Here is a 17,590-nt window from a genome sequence, read left to right on the forward strand (position 1 = left end):
GATGATATCTGTAAATACATAGGCAGTACCCTTTATTTTTTTACTTTTTGCTATGCACCATAACTAACCTGTGCTCCGTTGTCAAGAAAATACAAAAATGGCTGTAATTAATTAATTGATGGATTCTGTTACCTTCTGTAAAGAAAAAAATGTACCTACACAATGTAATCACGAAATACTTAAATTCTTTTTTGCTTATTTTTTTGTATTATTCAAAATCATTGGTGTATTTTCTATCAGCACGCTTAAGTTTCATAAAGACGGCTAATGGGTTGAAAATGCCCCCGAGAGATCCTTGGCTGAACTCGTGGAATTTTTTTACCTCCAAATCCTGCACATTGAGAACTCGTTACTAAAATTTCCTTGTCAGACTTCCATCTAAAACAAACAGAGTTCCCGCTACCCCGGTAGAATTATTTTTACCGCAATCAGAATTTTATTCAAACAAAAAAAATATGGTTGTTTTAAGAAGAAATACGACGAAAAACTTATTAGTCGGACTTTAACCTAGAAGCCTCAGGACATTTTTCTTCGTGCAGACAAATGAAAATTTAAAAGTCGTCCAAATGCCTAGTAGGTACCTACATCCATCAAAACGGAGTTATCGTCCCCAGTATAATAGTGCATTATGTCATCTACTACGGGTGCACGCACATGATACAATGATCTCTTCCAAATTTGATCATCAATCATTGAAACACATATTTGCACTACTTTTTGCTCCATTTAAAATATGGATAAAATCAAGGTTGAAGGGACCATTTTATGCATCACCGCAGCGGTTGACGTTTTACACCGGGTTTTCTGAAGGGGGATACCTCTTTTAAAATACTGGCCGTGGAAACTTGGTGCTCGGACAGAACTTCAGATAAGCTCACAGAGAAAACGAGTGATTTCTCACTTAATTAATTAACTAAATTATTTTACTCAATAACGTTAAAACAATTTTACTTTAAATTGAGTATAGATATTGCAGACTCTCCGACTTTTTGTGTCCTTCTTACCCAAATCCGTACGTTCTACCGCACTCCTTGTTGCCATTGGCTGTTTCGCCACTCTGTGACGTCACGCGTACGGATCAGTTAAGATAGGGAAGTGTATTCCCCGTAAGCTTTTGGTCCGCACGCGATCCGTGATGGTATGGGGAAGATCCGTACCGTACGGCACGAATATGTCCGCACACTAATATAGGATCACTGATTAGACTCAATTGGATTACATTTTGCAATAAGGAACCACTATCTCTGACTCTCCCATACAAGCACATATCTGCATAGGAAAACCAATGGCATTTATGTTGTTTCTGAAAAGGGCCAGAAACAGTGGCTCCTTATTGCAAACGCAATCCAATGCTACGAACAGTCGCAAATGACAACAGGTAAAATCAACAAATGACAACGTTTAAAAATAAAACGTTGGTTTATTTACACTTTAAGTCAAATAAATTATAAATAAAATCTTCGATTCCTTGACATTTGTACAAAATTGTAAACAACCTAATGAAATAATTCGTTTCAGGTATGCGGCATTAATCGTTGTACATCCATGCAAGATGGACTGGGAGGGGGGGGGGTGGCTGCGGCAGGGAGTCTTAATGTATGATGATTTTACTTTTTATTTAAGTTTATGGTTACATTCCACATTTCAATAATCGCGTAGAAAAATATGAGTTAGGTATCGACACTTCTAATGACTTAACCGCACTGGAAATGAAGGAATGTTTCAATTGCTCTTTAAAGTTCATAATGAGGTAAACGATGATTTTTTGGAAAGTATTTACAAATTTACACAAATCTTAAATAACACAACATTTTGAGCTTGACATCGAAACAAATATGTAGAATTTATAATCGACGGACTCACTAATCTTAGTTCAATTTATACACTATCAATTCAAGATTTCAACTAAGATTGTGTCCTTTGGTTATAGTCGTTCGATATTATTGTTACAGTTAGCTCAAAATTTATCACAACTATGCACAAATTCTAAAACAAACTTTTCACATCCAATGTCTTGTGAATAATCTAGGGGCCTTGCAGAAACATAATTTGTTTTGTAAAAGTCGAATGTCTGTGAGGATGTGAGATTTTAATAGTGGTCAGAGATTCAGATTTCAATTATTCTACTGAAAAAAAACACAGATTTTAGGATCTACATTTGAAACGAGGAATAGGTGTTTCAGAGTAGGTATTCACTTAGAAAAGTGAGGTCTTAACTTTCGCGGACGAAAATTAGAGAAACTAAATTCATGCCCCTTTTATTCATTCATTGATTTCGCGAAAGTTTGCATTAATGCGATCAAAATAATAGATCGATGAAAATATGAAACAGGAATAATCAATTTCGTTTAACATGACAGTCTATTCTATCATTGAATTTCAGGAATATTTTCCGACCAAAGGGCTTTACAATGAAGTCAAATCTAAGAGCGACCAAGAGTAACGATGCATTGCTTCCTATCATGCGATCGATTCTAGATCTCCCTGATAGTTCGTGATTGCATTGAATATTTACACACACAAAATATGCATCTAATCCAAGTAGCATTTCAGTTGCGATTTGTTTCATGATTTTTTGGCGATAAAATCGCTACGATCAATATTTGAGCGATAATTCTTGATCTTGTCGCAATTTTATCTCAATTTATCACAATTTTTATCGAATAATATTGCAATAAATCTACATGGATTAAATCGCGATGCACTCTCCAATCAAATCGCAACTTATCGCGATCTCTGCTACTTCGGAAATGAGGGTCATCGAGAATTTGTGATTGTTTTCTTCTCAAGGTAAGTAAAAGTTCTAGTTCTTAGTCACTCTTGTCGACAGGACAACAGAGTACAAAAATAGTTTCACAGCTATTCAGTCTTATAGTTTATCAGTGGCCTCTGAGCGTCGGATCAGATTTGTTTGATGGTGTTGTCTATCCAGTCAATATTCGAAGAGATCTTGTCGTAGAGCCGTGGTCTTTGCATTCCTGGCTGCGAGCACGCTATTCGCCAATTGCTGATCCCGGCCAAAACCCAGCTTTTACCCTCTGGTCGCATGCATATCATCGGACTGCCGGCCAGCTCCTCTTCCTACACACAAAAATAGAAAAATTATAGCACACGAAAAATAAACAAAATTGACAAAGTAACATCTAGGATGTTGAAAATCTACGTGACAACTCTGAAACATCGATATGAACTATACGCTGGCCACTTAGGTTGTTAATGCTATCTGAGAAGGATGTTACAGTAACAACCGTAGAACATTAAATGTCGGAATCGTCACGCTAATTTACAACTTTTCAAACAATCAATTTTCTAAAATCGGTCCGGATGCTATCAAATCAAATCTTATTTATGCATTTTGGATTGACAGCAACTGTTGATAGAATAGCTGTTAGATATAAAAAGAGGAGACATTGAGAAAGCCGCAAAAAAAAAAAAAAAAAAAAAAAAAATCTTGGTGCGATTTGCGAAAAGTGAGGAAAGGCAATTTTCATTAAATATTCGAGAGGAACGAAATTGTGATTTTAAGTCAATATATTTGGCAAATTTTCCTCTTGTAATCAAGTTTACATACCTCACAAAACAACTGGACCCAAAAATTTAAGCTAAGCACCGTCACTATTCCCCAAAATGGATACTAGTTCCTTGTCTTCTCCTCTTGTGTTGGTATTCAAAGTATAATGTTCTCAACATCGAAAAAATTAAAGTGCTATAAGATAGCATCCTCAATATCAAATAAGTGTCTAGTGTTCTCTAGATACTGACTTGACTGATCCCTTGGTGGTTAAATGTGCATCCTACAAACTGAATGCAAACATACGCGCGTAGACGGTCTGACCAGAACCTAGGGATTACGAGACCCATTTTTGACATTTTAAATGTTAAAGCGGCATATTATTCTATTTCCTTTTCTTTTCTTTTTAATACTTATTTTTTTCAAGTATTTTGCCGGAAAAAGTGTTTTGAGTCAGAAGCTTCACAATACGCCTAAAAATTGGAAAAATCTTAAAAGAATCAGTGAAAATTCGACCGATTACAACCGCATTGATTTCGTATACTTACATTACAGTCATTTTGCTGGTAGACTGACTCTGTGCACACACCATTCACCGATGTAATGCTAATGTTTGCACACAGGTCCATTTGGATAACGGATACTTCAATCCGCTCAAGAAACTCGCCTGCAAAAAAATTGTATCAAAATTCAACATTGGAGAAGTGATAATAACATAATCGTCTTGTTTAAATAGCCTGTGTCACACTGCATAAATACTCCATCAAAAGGTCATGGTCTAGTGCTGTGATTGGTCCAAGTCGTCGAATAAGCCAATCACAGCACCTGACCTTGATATTTTGATGGCTAGTTATGATAGTTTGACACAGGCATGTGTCCATATATACAAGTTGGCAACATGCATTTTCCTAATGTTTTTAAGTGTTCACATTTGGATCACTTTTTAAAATAGGGAACTACTGTTTCTAGCTCATCCATGAAAGCACCCATCTGCACAGGGAAACTGATGGCATGCTGTATCTTGGTGTATCTATTGGTGGTCCATGCTGTATCTTAAATCAGCTAGAAATAACAGTTCTTCATTGCATGAAGTCAAATGATGAAAAATAAATTCTAATCGACTCTAGGTAAAGCAGCATTTTTCAAATGGCATTTAACCACAAGGCATTTTCACAGAAGCATTTAAACACCTTATTGGCTTTTGAATTTGATCCTATATCGGGTGTGTTATAAGAGTCCTCTCATTCATCGTGGTTTTTTAATTGTCATATGCGTCCTCATATGACGTATACTGCCGGTTTGTAATATTGTAGTCAGGTCTTTCTTCTAAACGCGCAACGTAGATACGTCTTATTTCATTAATTTCATACAATTTAGACGTAATTTTCAAAGCACTCACGATTTTTGGCCCATCCAAGAGTATGGCAGTGGATTAGCTCTTGCGGAGCTAGACTTCGGGGTGGTAGGCAAATGGGCCGAATGAAGTCCGAGAAAATGACTGGTTTGTTGAGTTTGATCATAACGACAGTGCTGCCTCTACCGGAGATTTGACCATTCCAATTACGTGACGCTCCTGTTGCCATGGTGATGTGGACTGCAAACGGACACTCCCCAGTCGGGCTATCCACTCAGCTTTGCTTTGACTGTGATTTAAAACACGGGGAATAATTGATACGAGGACTATTACTCTTATTAAAATGATATTTTCCACAATATATTGACGGCATAATCAAGAATGTTTCTGCCTGAACCGAGTCACTTTTTTCTCAAATAAAATTAAAAAATTATGCTAAAATTTATTAAATATGGATGCTAGGTGCTAGGACTTAGTGAGTTTTTGGACTATCGCTCTCTATTTGTGCTGTAGTGACTAGATTTATTTTGCGAGGAAAGTTCCGGACTCTTATGAGATGCCTTTCATTCTTGATATGTTGGAGCGCCTTCAATTTCGTATGATGCTGTGCAACACCTCTGTCGTGAAATAGTTGCTTGAGGCGCCGCGGCACGCTGCGACGCGGCGGGCGGCCGACCAGCGCGCAACGCGCCTACAAACCTAAGGGGATACTTCACGCATTGCGAAATGCGTGAAGTATCCCAGTTAGGTTCGTAGGCGCGTTTGGCGCAGCGGTACGCCGCTCTGCCGTGTTAGGCTCTAATATTCAAACTTGTGGAGTCAGCGTTTCCCAACTCATGATTTTGGAATTTTTGCACACTCTGCATTGATTATTCTCATTTAATTTGATGGAAAAAGTACATGCATTGAACGACAATTGGACCGCGTTAAACAGAAAGGAACCAAGCCACATCAGCTATTGCCAAATTTGATTGGGCAATTTAATTTTTTACATGAAAACAGTTGTGCGGATTTTGGTGCAAAGTTCAGTGAAAATTTTCCATGGTAGGAAGCAAATTCCTTAAAATTTTCAAAGAAATCCAAACAAACGTTCTCTCGTAAAAAGTTTAATCGCCCAGTTAAACTTGGCAATAGCTGATGTGGCTTGGTTCCTTTCTGTTAAACTCGGTCCAATTTAATGTGAGTTTTGTAAGTATGCAGGTGATTTTGTGTCAAATTTAATGATTTCCAAGGTACTTTAATACGTTTTATTCATGGAGCTTTTCAATCGAAAACAATCGACAACGTTTCGAAATGGTGATTTGGCACCGCACAGAAGTCATGGAAATCAGTGACTGGAAATACCTAAAAATAGTGCCAGCTCCTACATTTCCTTATACGCCTTTTTGTACTCTATGATTCAAATATAAAACGTTTAGGCAGCTTTCTCGGGTTAATGGCTTATCCCGCGTCTCTCGTTAATGTTACAGAATCCTGATTACAAAGTGTAGAAATTATTTTAAAATTCTTTCTCTCCTTTAAGTTTTATATTAATTTGATTGGCTATAACGTACCCTTGGAAGCAAGAAACAGTCGTGAGAACCCACTGAGGCGAAACGAGGGTGCCGTCGCAGATATGCACATTCTCGCGAAACAGGGCTGCATGCCACGGCCAGTCACCCGGAGCAGCCATCTTACCAAGCCCGTCCACACCATTCAGCTCTCTCGCAGTTTGGGTTCCGCATTCTGAAAAACAGTTAAAACCAACCTTAAATTATGGGAATAAAATTGTAATGTACACATCTATTTTAGTTTCTCTACATTAATAATGTAGAGAGAGTAATAACAAAAGAGAAAATACTATGCTGCAAGAATTAATGGTGTGGACATCAACAGGCAATATGGTCATTGATTACATCTCATTTCGCCACGGCTCGTGGCGCCCTGCAACAAAAATTTTGCGTTTAGCCACAGCTTATCGATGCTGTGTGGCTAAATGTAACAATTAAAAATGAGTGTTGCTAAATGCAACACATTTATTTTTATTTTATTCTTAATTGAATTTTTACAATGAATGCGTCAAAAGAGCAACGTTATGAGCGACGTTAGTGTCAAAATTGCTGCAACACAACTTTTCTACGCACTACTAAAAAATGTTAAGGAGTTGTTCAGGCTGGGAAACGTGGCTACATTCATGAACTCACTTAGGAGCGTTTCAACAGCAAATTCACCTTACTCCGAGGAGGAGTTCCTAGGTCTGTAAACATCACTTCTAATTGCTTTCTATTTATTATTCTTTTCATTGTGTGTGTGACCTGTATGATAGCCATTTACCATTTGCTCATGTACCAAATCGTATAAATAAATAAATAAATAAATATGTGTGATGAAGCTTACCCATTTCATCGCAAGAGACATAAAGCACTTGTTTTGAAGGACAAGGAGCCGGAATGAAGGTGATCTCTGGAGCCAGAGGATTTTCCATATGCACGTAGCGTCCTCCCAAATTTCCATTCTTGCTTGTGTCTTCTTTTATCTGCACATCTGCTACTTTTCTGCAAAAATATGGTATTTGGATTTTCTTTTAGTGCAGAAACTTTAGAATAAGCTTGTTGGGTTAAGTTCGAATGAAGAGTTCATTCTTAAGAATGGGATGAGTTCCATGTGCAAGTCTCGCAAATGGACCTTACTAATTATTTTCGTACTTCAAATAAGGACTCGTAAAATGTGACGCATGTTTATGCATGTTTTTGTGCATTATCTGGTCTGCTTTATCTCGAAGTTATAAACACTGAAGGAAGAGAATAGAGAACATAAAGATGAGTTTATTGTTTCAGGAGAGAGATTATCAGAATGTAAAGGTTATTTTTAACTGGTCAATATTTAATGCCCTGATAACAAAACAAATGAAACAGTTTAAAAATTAAAACAAATTGCAGCTTGAAAATTGCAAAAAAAATGATGAGTTAGCAATTTGTTTTTGCTAACAATTATTTAAATGTCTTTGGTTTTCTTAAAATTGAATGAAAAGAACCTGCATCATGTAATCACGTTCAAAATAATGATGACATTTAGACCTCATTACGCAGGAAGAAACCAAGTCACATAAACTTTTGTCAAATTTAATCGGGCAATTTAATTTTTTACATGAAGACGGTTGCGCGGATATTTTTTAGCGATTTTTAGTGAATTTTTTGCACGGTAAACAGCAAATTTCTTGAAAAATTTCAAAAAAAAATCCGCACAAACGTTCTCTTGTAAAAATTTAAGTTGTTCAGTTAAATTTGACCATAGCTAGTGTGGCTTGGTTCCTTTCTGCTAAACGCGGACCAATAACATTCTTCATTCGATGAACATGGTTAATCTCCACTTTATTTTTCATTTCAATTTTGTAATGTATGATCAAGTTTATGAATAAAGACAATCCATCATCCATTTATGTCCTGATGATTCAGTCAAAAGTTTGTCATTCACTGTGAGAATTGGTTCATGCTTAGAAAATTAGTCTAAGTAATGGATAGGTCAACTCACTTGTAAGAGAGAGTATGGCAAAGGGAGGCTGCAATAGTATGTAGGGTGCTATCAACGTCTTGCGGTGGGATCGTAGCATTGAGGTTGGCTGTGCAAATTTTTCCCATTAATCCCCGCTCATTAAATATCACGTAGCCTTCCGAATGGTACAAAGCAGGTTGGGCAGATCGCAAGTTTCCCAAAGCCGCGACGTCTGGAGCAAGCGTCACTACAAACACAGACAGTCGTTAGGTTACTCAAATATAACGTTTTAAATATGAATGAAACCACGGTTTTGCATTCCGTGATACTTGCAATACCAATGAAACTTCTAGGATGAAACTAGCTGCTGTAGAAATATCAATGACCGAAGCTAAAAAATGGGTGGATCAGCTTTGTGACGTGTTGGAAATCTTTGCCCTTGGTTTGTTTATTTATTTTTCTAATGAAACTAACACCGAAAGTAGCGAAATATCAACCGAAAATTCGCAAAATTTGAAATTAAGTTGCAATTTTTTCGAACAATTCTTTGGCGATAAAATTTGTCTTCCCCTTTTTTTTAAAAAAAAAAATGGAATGATATAGAAACTGAGGATCCTATGTATAATTGAAACCGTGCAGAGAGCCTGACGTGAGGCAGGTAAGCAATTTAATCAACGCCTGAGCAAACCGTGGTATCATGTCGTTTTGAAGGAGTTTTTTTCGGCGTGAACATGCTTCTCGAGCATTGCGATTGAAAAGTACAGACGCGATAATGATATCAATTCTGCCAAAACCCTTCATGTGGTTGACGCACTATTAATTTCTCATCACATGTCTCTCTCATTAAAACTTTTCTTTTAAGTTGATAATTATTAGAAATTACACAAATTTAGCACAAAAAAAAACAAAAAAACAAACAAATATTCAGATAATAGGCTTACAAGCCATGTTCCCCATGGAAATATTCATCACAGAACGAACAGAAAAAATCACATTCAGTGGCAGCAACCTTTAACACCGTAGTTGGTGTTACAAAGTTCACGTTGTGCCGCTTATGAAATTGAGCGTGTTTCAATCAAAAAGACCTCACATCTTGTGACACAGAGGCTGAGTACGCTTTTGAATTTTTCCAACAAGAAGTTTTACTTTTTATTCGTTGACCGTAATTGTTTTCCACTATTTTTAGCTTGTGGGTATACATTAATACATTGAGGTACTATACATTAGGCTATGGAACTACATGGCATGGTGATGCGATACATTAAGCTATGGAACTTACGGCAGGCTTTTTCGTCGCTTCCATTGGGGCAGTCTAGAATAGCGTTACACCTGTTAGTTGGTGGGATGCAATGCTTTCCGTGTCCACAGTGAATGTAGCCAGGAGGGCAGTAATGACAGTTCGTCTCATCGGTCATGTCACCACAGTCCAATACGCCGTCGCATAACCGGGATCTCATCCCTTTAGATTCCAGCTCTACGTTACAACCTATTTGAACCCGGAAAGGGACGACAAATGGTATTAAAATTATGATCTGGGATTGCAATGTCATCAACACGGATCATAGGAAAAAAATGTTGGTGAATTCAATATTGTAAACGTCAGAGCTAACGATAGACGAATGGGTTCGGCAATGTATCAACGGTATCATTGGATAGATTCAATCGATACACATAAATAACACTTTATCTTCTTTTCATGATGGCTATATACTAGCAGCTAATGAGCATATCTTGCAAGTTTAATTAATTAATCTCTCAAAGCGCGTGTAACTCAACAGCCGAAATTTATGAGATTAAGTAGTGCATCTAGCAGTCATAGCCCCATCACTTATAGTCATCTGTCACTGAGGCGATGATTGAAGCTGGCTCTAATTATCCCCTGATAGATTAAATGAACAAATTAATTAAAATTAATAATGTCAAATCTGTATCATTGTCGTCAAATGGATACTCTGTTGAAAGCTTGGGTGAAAAAAAAATCAAAGGTTTATCAATTTCCACATTGTCAAAACGTCATCGAAATTTTAACGTACTTCAAATGATAGTAAATAGTCATTTTTGTCATGAGCAATCATTCGTATTTTGTAAATATAGAACATGTTTTTTTTTGGCTGCACTGCACTTGCTTTTGAGTAGAATTCTGCAGTATCATTGAATAAGTGTCACATTAATATGCACGAAAGACTTTCGAGATTGACGGTAATTGAAAGTACATTGTGCAGTATTGTAATGTGGACCAACCTGGTTTCGAGGTGCAACTAGCTCCGATTGGACTGAACTCAGGAAACCGAGAACAGTTAAGAGATTGTTGGAATTTCGGCATCAAACGTCCTCCACAGCCGGCCAAAAAATCTCTACAGAACTGCTGACACGGAAGAACCATCTCGTCGTCATCGTGACCTTTCTTGCACGCGGGCTGTAAAATCTGACAGATGAACTCGAACGCCCTCTGGAAACACTCGCCGTCGACTAGTTCCCTGATAAATGCAGAAAAAGTAACAAGGATAAATAAAACTCAAAAATTATCTTAATAAGAATCCCACCTAATGGAACTTTTTTTTACAAGACTTTATAAAATTAAACAGGCTTCGAAACGATTTTACTCATATGCGAACCTTTTATATTCCCTCCTACACACACAAGGAGAGAAAAAATCAATCAAGGGACTTGGAGGACAAGGATCATAAGTGCAGTTTTTGAAAAAAAAATGAAGTATTGATAATTTCAAATAAAACTAGTCTTAATGTGGAATTGTGAATGTATCTGTGAAAATTCGGTCCCAAATTCCAATTTCTAGGCGTCAGAATGTCAGTTTAAACTTTCTCTCCACCATAAGGATCCATGTATTTTTCAAACTTCAAACACGTATTTCCTCGAAATAGCAAAAACTGCACTTATGCGCCTTGTCCTCCCTAGCCCCTCAAATGGTATACCTTAAACTAACTAATTGCTCTGGAGAGAAAAAGTATTTTATACAAGCAAGTTTCTGTGATACCATTATTCGAGCTCCGGTGTGTTGCGGTGTATCATCGTTATTTGAAGGCGCTTTGAAAAACGGAATGAACTCACTAGCACTTATACGCCGCTCTTGTGCTTTACATCACACAACCTACTGTATTCGTGATACCACTATTTGAGCCTAGGTGTGTTACGGCGTATCATCGGTATTTGAAGGCGTTTTGAAAAACGGAAGAAACATACGAACACTCATACGTCGCGCCGGTCTTGCCGGCACAACACACAGCCTATAGTTTTCATGATACCACTTTTCGAGCTTTGGTGTGCTGCGGAGTATCATCCTCATTCGAAGGCGTTTTGAAAAACGGAGAAAACATAAGAATATTGAAACGCCGTTTTTGCACTGCATGTCACAAGCTATAGTTTCCGTGATACAACTTTTCGGCTCTGTCGAGTAGCGGTCTGTAACAACCACCTGTATCAACCAATAGAATTCCTCCCTTGTTTTCTTTTCAAAAACTCCCAACTTCTTAGATTTAAAAACGCTAATTCTGCACTATTACGGACTGGAAAGTTCTATATTTATGGCCACGGGGCTTTTCTTGAAAGTTGAACAAAATTTGCAAAAAAATTCTCTATTCACAGAAAATATTCGACTGAATTCTGTTTTTCCCGTTCTCTGATTCTTATATTTTTCCTAGAGTCGGGCAATTTTAGTAACAACTATTTTGTCGTGCTAAGGAAGAAAAACGTATGAGCCTTCAGACGTTGCCATATTTCCTTCGATAAAAAACAAATTTACTGTAAAAATTGTCAATATATTTCTTCAAAATTTTCAGACTATTTTACTCGCACTTTAATCTAAAATACCCGGAAATTTCAAAGAAAAATCTTCATACTTTTCTCCAAAAATTCATTACTTATCCGGGCATTTCGCAACTCTTGAATATTCACCCACCTTTTTTCCTCAGCACGACTGTATTGAATTTTGATACGCATTGAGAGTACTCACCGGAACGCAATGACGTCATTCTCAACATCCCTGAGCGACTTGTGGCCGAAGATATTGGGGTAGGAGGTGAAGTTGTAGTCGGTCTTTCCAGCGCAGTACGGGAGCTGGACGGGGACACACGTCCTCGGCGGAGGCGCCGTGGAGGCGGGTGAGAACTCCGTGGAGGTCGCCGAGGAGAGCGAGGAGAGATTCGGGAGTCCGGAGCTTTCTCGAACGGAGACGCTTCCCGGGTCCAGGGTCTTGTTCGGCAGGTACGGTGTGTCACGGACGGCTAGAAGACGTGACACCTCTTCAGACTGAACCAGCCGGCGACGAGGGTCGAAACGCAGGGTCAGGTGCACGATCAGGTTGCGATCTTGGTCGCTGTAAAAAAGGAGTTGTCATCAAAGGTAAGGATGGTGACTAGAAACCAGTGGCGATTTTTAAAATTAAATTAAATATAAGCTCTACCTTGATGATAAGTAACCATCCGCTCAGGAGGCCTGCAGCCTGATTGTTAAAATTGTGTGTTTGTCGGGTGGAAATAAATGACAAAGGTTAAATGGCGAGGCGTAATGGTCGGCTGTTGTCGCTGCTTGTCGTCGTGCATTGCCGGACGACAAACTAAAGGCACCTCATGAGTATTCGACAGTAAGTCGTCCGTTCCACCCGACAAAGCACGACAAAGCAACGGTAAGACATAGCCGACCAATCACGCTTCACCATTTAACGTATGTCGTCCATTCCCACCCGACAAACACAAAATTTCAACAATCAGGCTGCAGGCGTGAATGATCGATTGTCGATATTTCCCTATTTGAAGCTGTGGTAAAGAATAGATTTATTTAGGAGTTCGTTGCGAACACCTGTTTCTCGATCCTTTTCCATTGGTTCAAAGGCAGGTTAATCGATTTATCGCAGAACACGCCACGACAATGCTACAAACGGATGGAGGTTAAGGCAGTTCAGGTTTTTGGCGTGGTGGAACAGGCGTGCGATATGTTGCATCAAGTAAGTAAAAAATCTTGGAATATTCTGAATTATTACCCAAAAAGAATGATAGTCCTTGCGCATGGGCTTAAAGAACTATATTGAACCAGGCAATTGTCATAGTTGAAAGATATTAAAGCAGGATCATTTTTGGGGATAAAATAGCTTTGCATTCGAGGCAGCTATGGATTTCAGTATCAAAGCGGAGGTTTTTTCTAGAAGGATCTTTATTTCATTTCTCGAAATTTTGCCAGTTTTTGGTCTTCTTTTGGTTTTCTTATTAAATTCTGCAACAAGCAGAGCCTCTGTCTCCCCAAAAAGCTCAATTCCTTGTTGTTCAACGCGCATTTGCTATTCGCACATTGCTATTCGCGCATTCGATATATCACAAAAGCAAGTTTCCGTAATACCAATATTCGAGCTCTGGTGTGTTGCAGAGTATCATCGGTATTTGAAGGCGTTTTGAAAAACGGAAGAAACGTACGAATACTTATACACCATTCTGGCACTTCACATCACCCAAGCTAGATGTACTTACTTTCCGCGAAACAACTATATAACAACTATGTTGCGGTGTGTAAAGGTGTGGTACCTGAATCAAGCAATAAAATCGCTTCATTTTTTTTGTCGTCTGTTTTTGTCCTCATTAATAATTTATCGATGAGTTAATTTCGTGAGGATTGAACGAAAGGAGGAGGTAAAAAGAATACAAGCAATTTCTGAAAGAATATAGAAGATTGCTTGCAGAGCAAGGAACAAAAAGAGCTGTCCTGAATTATTAGTTCCATTATGAAGCTTATAAGATTTGGTCAAATAAATTTGAGGGAAAAAGAACATGTAGTTCCAAGAGACTGACATTTCTTAGGCTCTTTTCTTTATCTTCGGGATCTATAGAAACCAATGTTTGTAGTAATACCATCACCAAAATGATCAATTAAATGCAAGACTACTAATTAATTTTAAAAGAAACTGGTTTGTCTTACCCATCAAGCGCCAAAATTTCTGTTCCTAGGTATGCTGCCTTGAGTATACTTCGCCGAAATATTAGGTTGACGCCTTCCTTATAATACCTGGCCCTAGTTTTGAATTCTGGTGAAGATGGGTTATTCAGGTCTTCTGAGTATTTATCCCCTTCTAAGACCCTGAAAGATGCCCTGAATTCTTGCTCGCTTCCGGGATGTAGCCTTGTATACGTATCTGAAACAGAAATATTTATATGAGGTCAATTTTTTTTGCAATTATTAGACTGACAACTGGAAAAATTCTTTTCAAAAAAAACTAAAGCTAGTTAACAATGACATGGCCATTTTTGAGAGATTGGAGGTAAACAAAGGTATTGCCGCTCCAAATACGGTCTTGAGTTCTCAGTATTGGGAATCAAAAATTCAGAGGAACGCGGTATGTTGCCTAACTGAATTTGTTGAAGGAAATCTCTGAGGTCAAGACTAGGTTATGGATAAATGAGGAACATCGAATGTTCTATTGCTCACTTCTTTGCAAAATTGACAGGAATATAAGAATTAATATGACATAGTTACTAAGCCCCGGCCGTTACAAGCCCGTTTTTTTTTTTAAACGTACTTCATTATTTTATCCCGAAGATTTTCAGGTGGCGAAAATTGAAAATTTTATTAATGGTTTGAACAGCGTGAATACAAAAAAAATAAAATAAAATTTTATAAAAATAAAGAAACACTAGACAGATTGTAAAATATTTACGTTGCTTTTCTGAACAGTGGCAGTTCATATGTAAACGTATTATTAGATAGTAACATCCATTTATCTCCTGCTATTATATTCTGAGGTTATGGAAGGCTTTAATTTTTAACAGCTCTATTCGTGATTTTAGTTGCTTTTTAAATTCACCCTCTATTTTTTTAAATTTTAGGGAAAAGTCCTGAATTCCAAAAATCTAAACCAAACCTCGACAGCAACAAGAACCCGGACTCCCCAAAGATTAGTCAAAGAATCACGACATCACCATTTGACCGATATGAAGAGAAAAGTAACGCCTGGCTTTCTTCCTAACAATCCCAATCTATTATGTTTTAATTGCTTTCAACGGCTACAATTCCACTCGGAGATTGCAGCACTTAACACAGTTTGAACGGTAGCGCACGCAGGCGTACAGTACAATCAGCTGATGATTTGTTAAACGCGCTGTGTCTATACGGCAATTATTGGGCCAACCTCTTTCTGCTTCCCACTTTGGGCCGACAACGCCCCTCTTCTCTCGGTCCTCCTGTGCTTGTTTAGTTAGACCAGTGGCGTGGCGTGAATTGCGATATATCGATTGTTATGCCGTTTAAACCTATGGAAAAGGATCGATAAACAGGGTGTTCGCAGCGAACACCTCAATAATCGATTCTTTATCATGTGTTTAAATGGCATAACAATCGATACATCGCAATTCACGCCACGCCACTGCTGTGCTTGTTCAGTAAGGGTGGCGCTTTGGCGCACGCTTCAATGGCGAGGCGCGAATCTTTTTTCCCCATTTGAAGCTATGTTAAGAATCGATCAGAGCGATACCTCGATAATCGATATTTGTCCATAGATTTAAATGGCAGATCGATCGATTTATTGCAAAGCACGACAAACTGCTCGCACGCTTTTCGGGTCGCGCAGACTCGAGGGCCATGATTAATCGCGACTTAAAAACTGTAAATTAAGCTTAATAACCGCAGAAGCAAGCCCCGAGTGAGTAGCTACTCGCTGTTGCCAAATTGTATTCTTATGTTGTGATTCTTTTTTTTTGGGGGGGGGGGAGATAAAAGATACAAAGGTATGAAAAATGAGGAAAAAATTATGAGTATATTGGTCTCATTACTGGCATATATTCGGAAATATTTTATACCAAACTTAGCACCGAACATGCAACTGAATAATATAGTCAGTTATGCGTTATCATCATAAATCTATAAAAGTTTGAAACTTAAAAGAGCATCAGTTTGTGAAATGTAAACTGTTTCCTATGTCATGAGTAAAGACACATCACAAAAAATAAATATTAATACATTAAAAAATCTAGCAAAATTCCGGGTTATTTCTTCAGTATATCGCATAAGCGCCACTTAATTTGGAACGCGTCCTCTTCTACCGATAATGTATGGATTAATTTTGAACTGCACCACTTTAATGATTCATGAGATAAACTGTCTTCACAATTTTAAAATGATCCAATATTCTATTCAAACAATTTTCCCGAACGACAGCATTTAGTACTATACCTTTGATATGATTATAAAGAATAACCAATTATTATTAGTGACTTTTATCAATAGGAATCAATCATCAATCTAATCAATAGACTGGTGTCACTAATAATTATTAAACAATACTTTTCTCGGTCGCGAGCGAGTTTTATATCACTCAACTTATAAAATAAATCGATGAAGGATAAGCAGTGTGAGTCAAAAAAATGGATGGAAGGGAGGAATAAGGTAATTGAGAAGGAACAACAAACTTTACAACAAGAGAAATCGACATTTTCACATAATTGCTTCAACCGATCAATTTTCAATTTTGCTTTAAAAATGTTTTCGAAATTATTGAATGTACCATCAAAAATTTAAAACAAGCTAACATAGACTTATCGCACAATTCATGAGTTTGAATTTGGCCTTTTCAGTCATAAATGTTCAATAAAACAAGAAATCCGGCAACAGAGCTATTTGTGCGTATTGTTTAGGCCGCGCGAATGGGCGACATGGCGCTGTCTACTTTCTTTCCCCAGCGTTTGGGTCTCCGCGTGGTTTCGCGGCTGCCGCTGCGGCCCCGAAAATTTAATAGCCCCCCGTGGATCCCCCGGCGGGGGGCTCCGTGGAAAGTACTTAGCGGCCGCATTGGGAGCTGTTTCCGTGCATGATTGTGCGATAAAAACCACCGACTACGAGCGTGCTCCTGTCTTTACTTTAGAAGGACTAATTTGCTCGGTTTTTGGGGGCTAATGTTTACTGAGGAAAGAGAAATATTATGTTTATTTTTCAACCCACATCACACGGACGTCAAGTTTTCTGGCATGGATTAGGAAGTTGCCCATAAATTACACTGAAAAAAAAATTCTCGGCGTTTTTACCAAGGTCCGTTGGTACCTTTACCATCTCACTTTTTTACCAATTATTGGTAATTTTACCAAGACAGACTAGTAAGCTTACCTAAAAACCGGTATTTTTACTGTTTTATTCAGGTGAGAATACCACTTTTTTTGGTAATCAATTCCCGGTAACTTTGCCATTTTATTTCGGTAATTCTACCGCAGTCGATAAAAAATATTGGCGTTTTTACCAAGGTCCAGTAAAATTACCGAGAAAGT

At 38.0% G+C, this 17,590-nt stretch overlaps 1 protein-coding gene across 1 annotated transcript in view; it reads right to left on the minus strand.

The window, feature by feature from the left end:
• Positions 1–1,400: 1,400 nt before the first annotated feature.
• Positions 1,401–17,590, minus strand: part of LOC109040905 (atrial natriuretic peptide-converting enzyme) — a 183,229-nt gene continuing 167,039 nt past the window's right edge. Inside the window, 11 exon segments of the mRNA XM_072303708.1 lie at positions 1,401–3,081; positions 4,060–4,178; positions 4,911–5,048; positions 5,051–5,154; positions 6,419–6,590; positions 7,242–7,399; positions 8,376–8,583; positions 9,616–9,822; positions 10,578–10,813; positions 12,307–12,669; positions 14,259–14,472. Of these exon segments, the coding sequence (XP_072159809.1) occupies positions 2,902–3,081; positions 4,060–4,178; positions 4,911–5,048; positions 5,051–5,154; positions 6,419–6,590; positions 7,242–7,399; positions 8,376–8,583; positions 9,616–9,822; positions 10,578–10,813; positions 12,307–12,669; positions 14,259–14,472 (2,099 nt within the window). The 3' untranslated portion in view covers positions 1,401–2,901.

Source organism: Bemisia tabaci, chromosome 8, assembly GCF_918797505.1.
Source record: "Bemisia tabaci chromosome 8, PGI_BMITA_v3".
NCBI lineage: Eukaryota > Metazoa > Arthropoda > Insecta > Hemiptera > Aleyrodidae > Bemisia > Bemisia tabaci.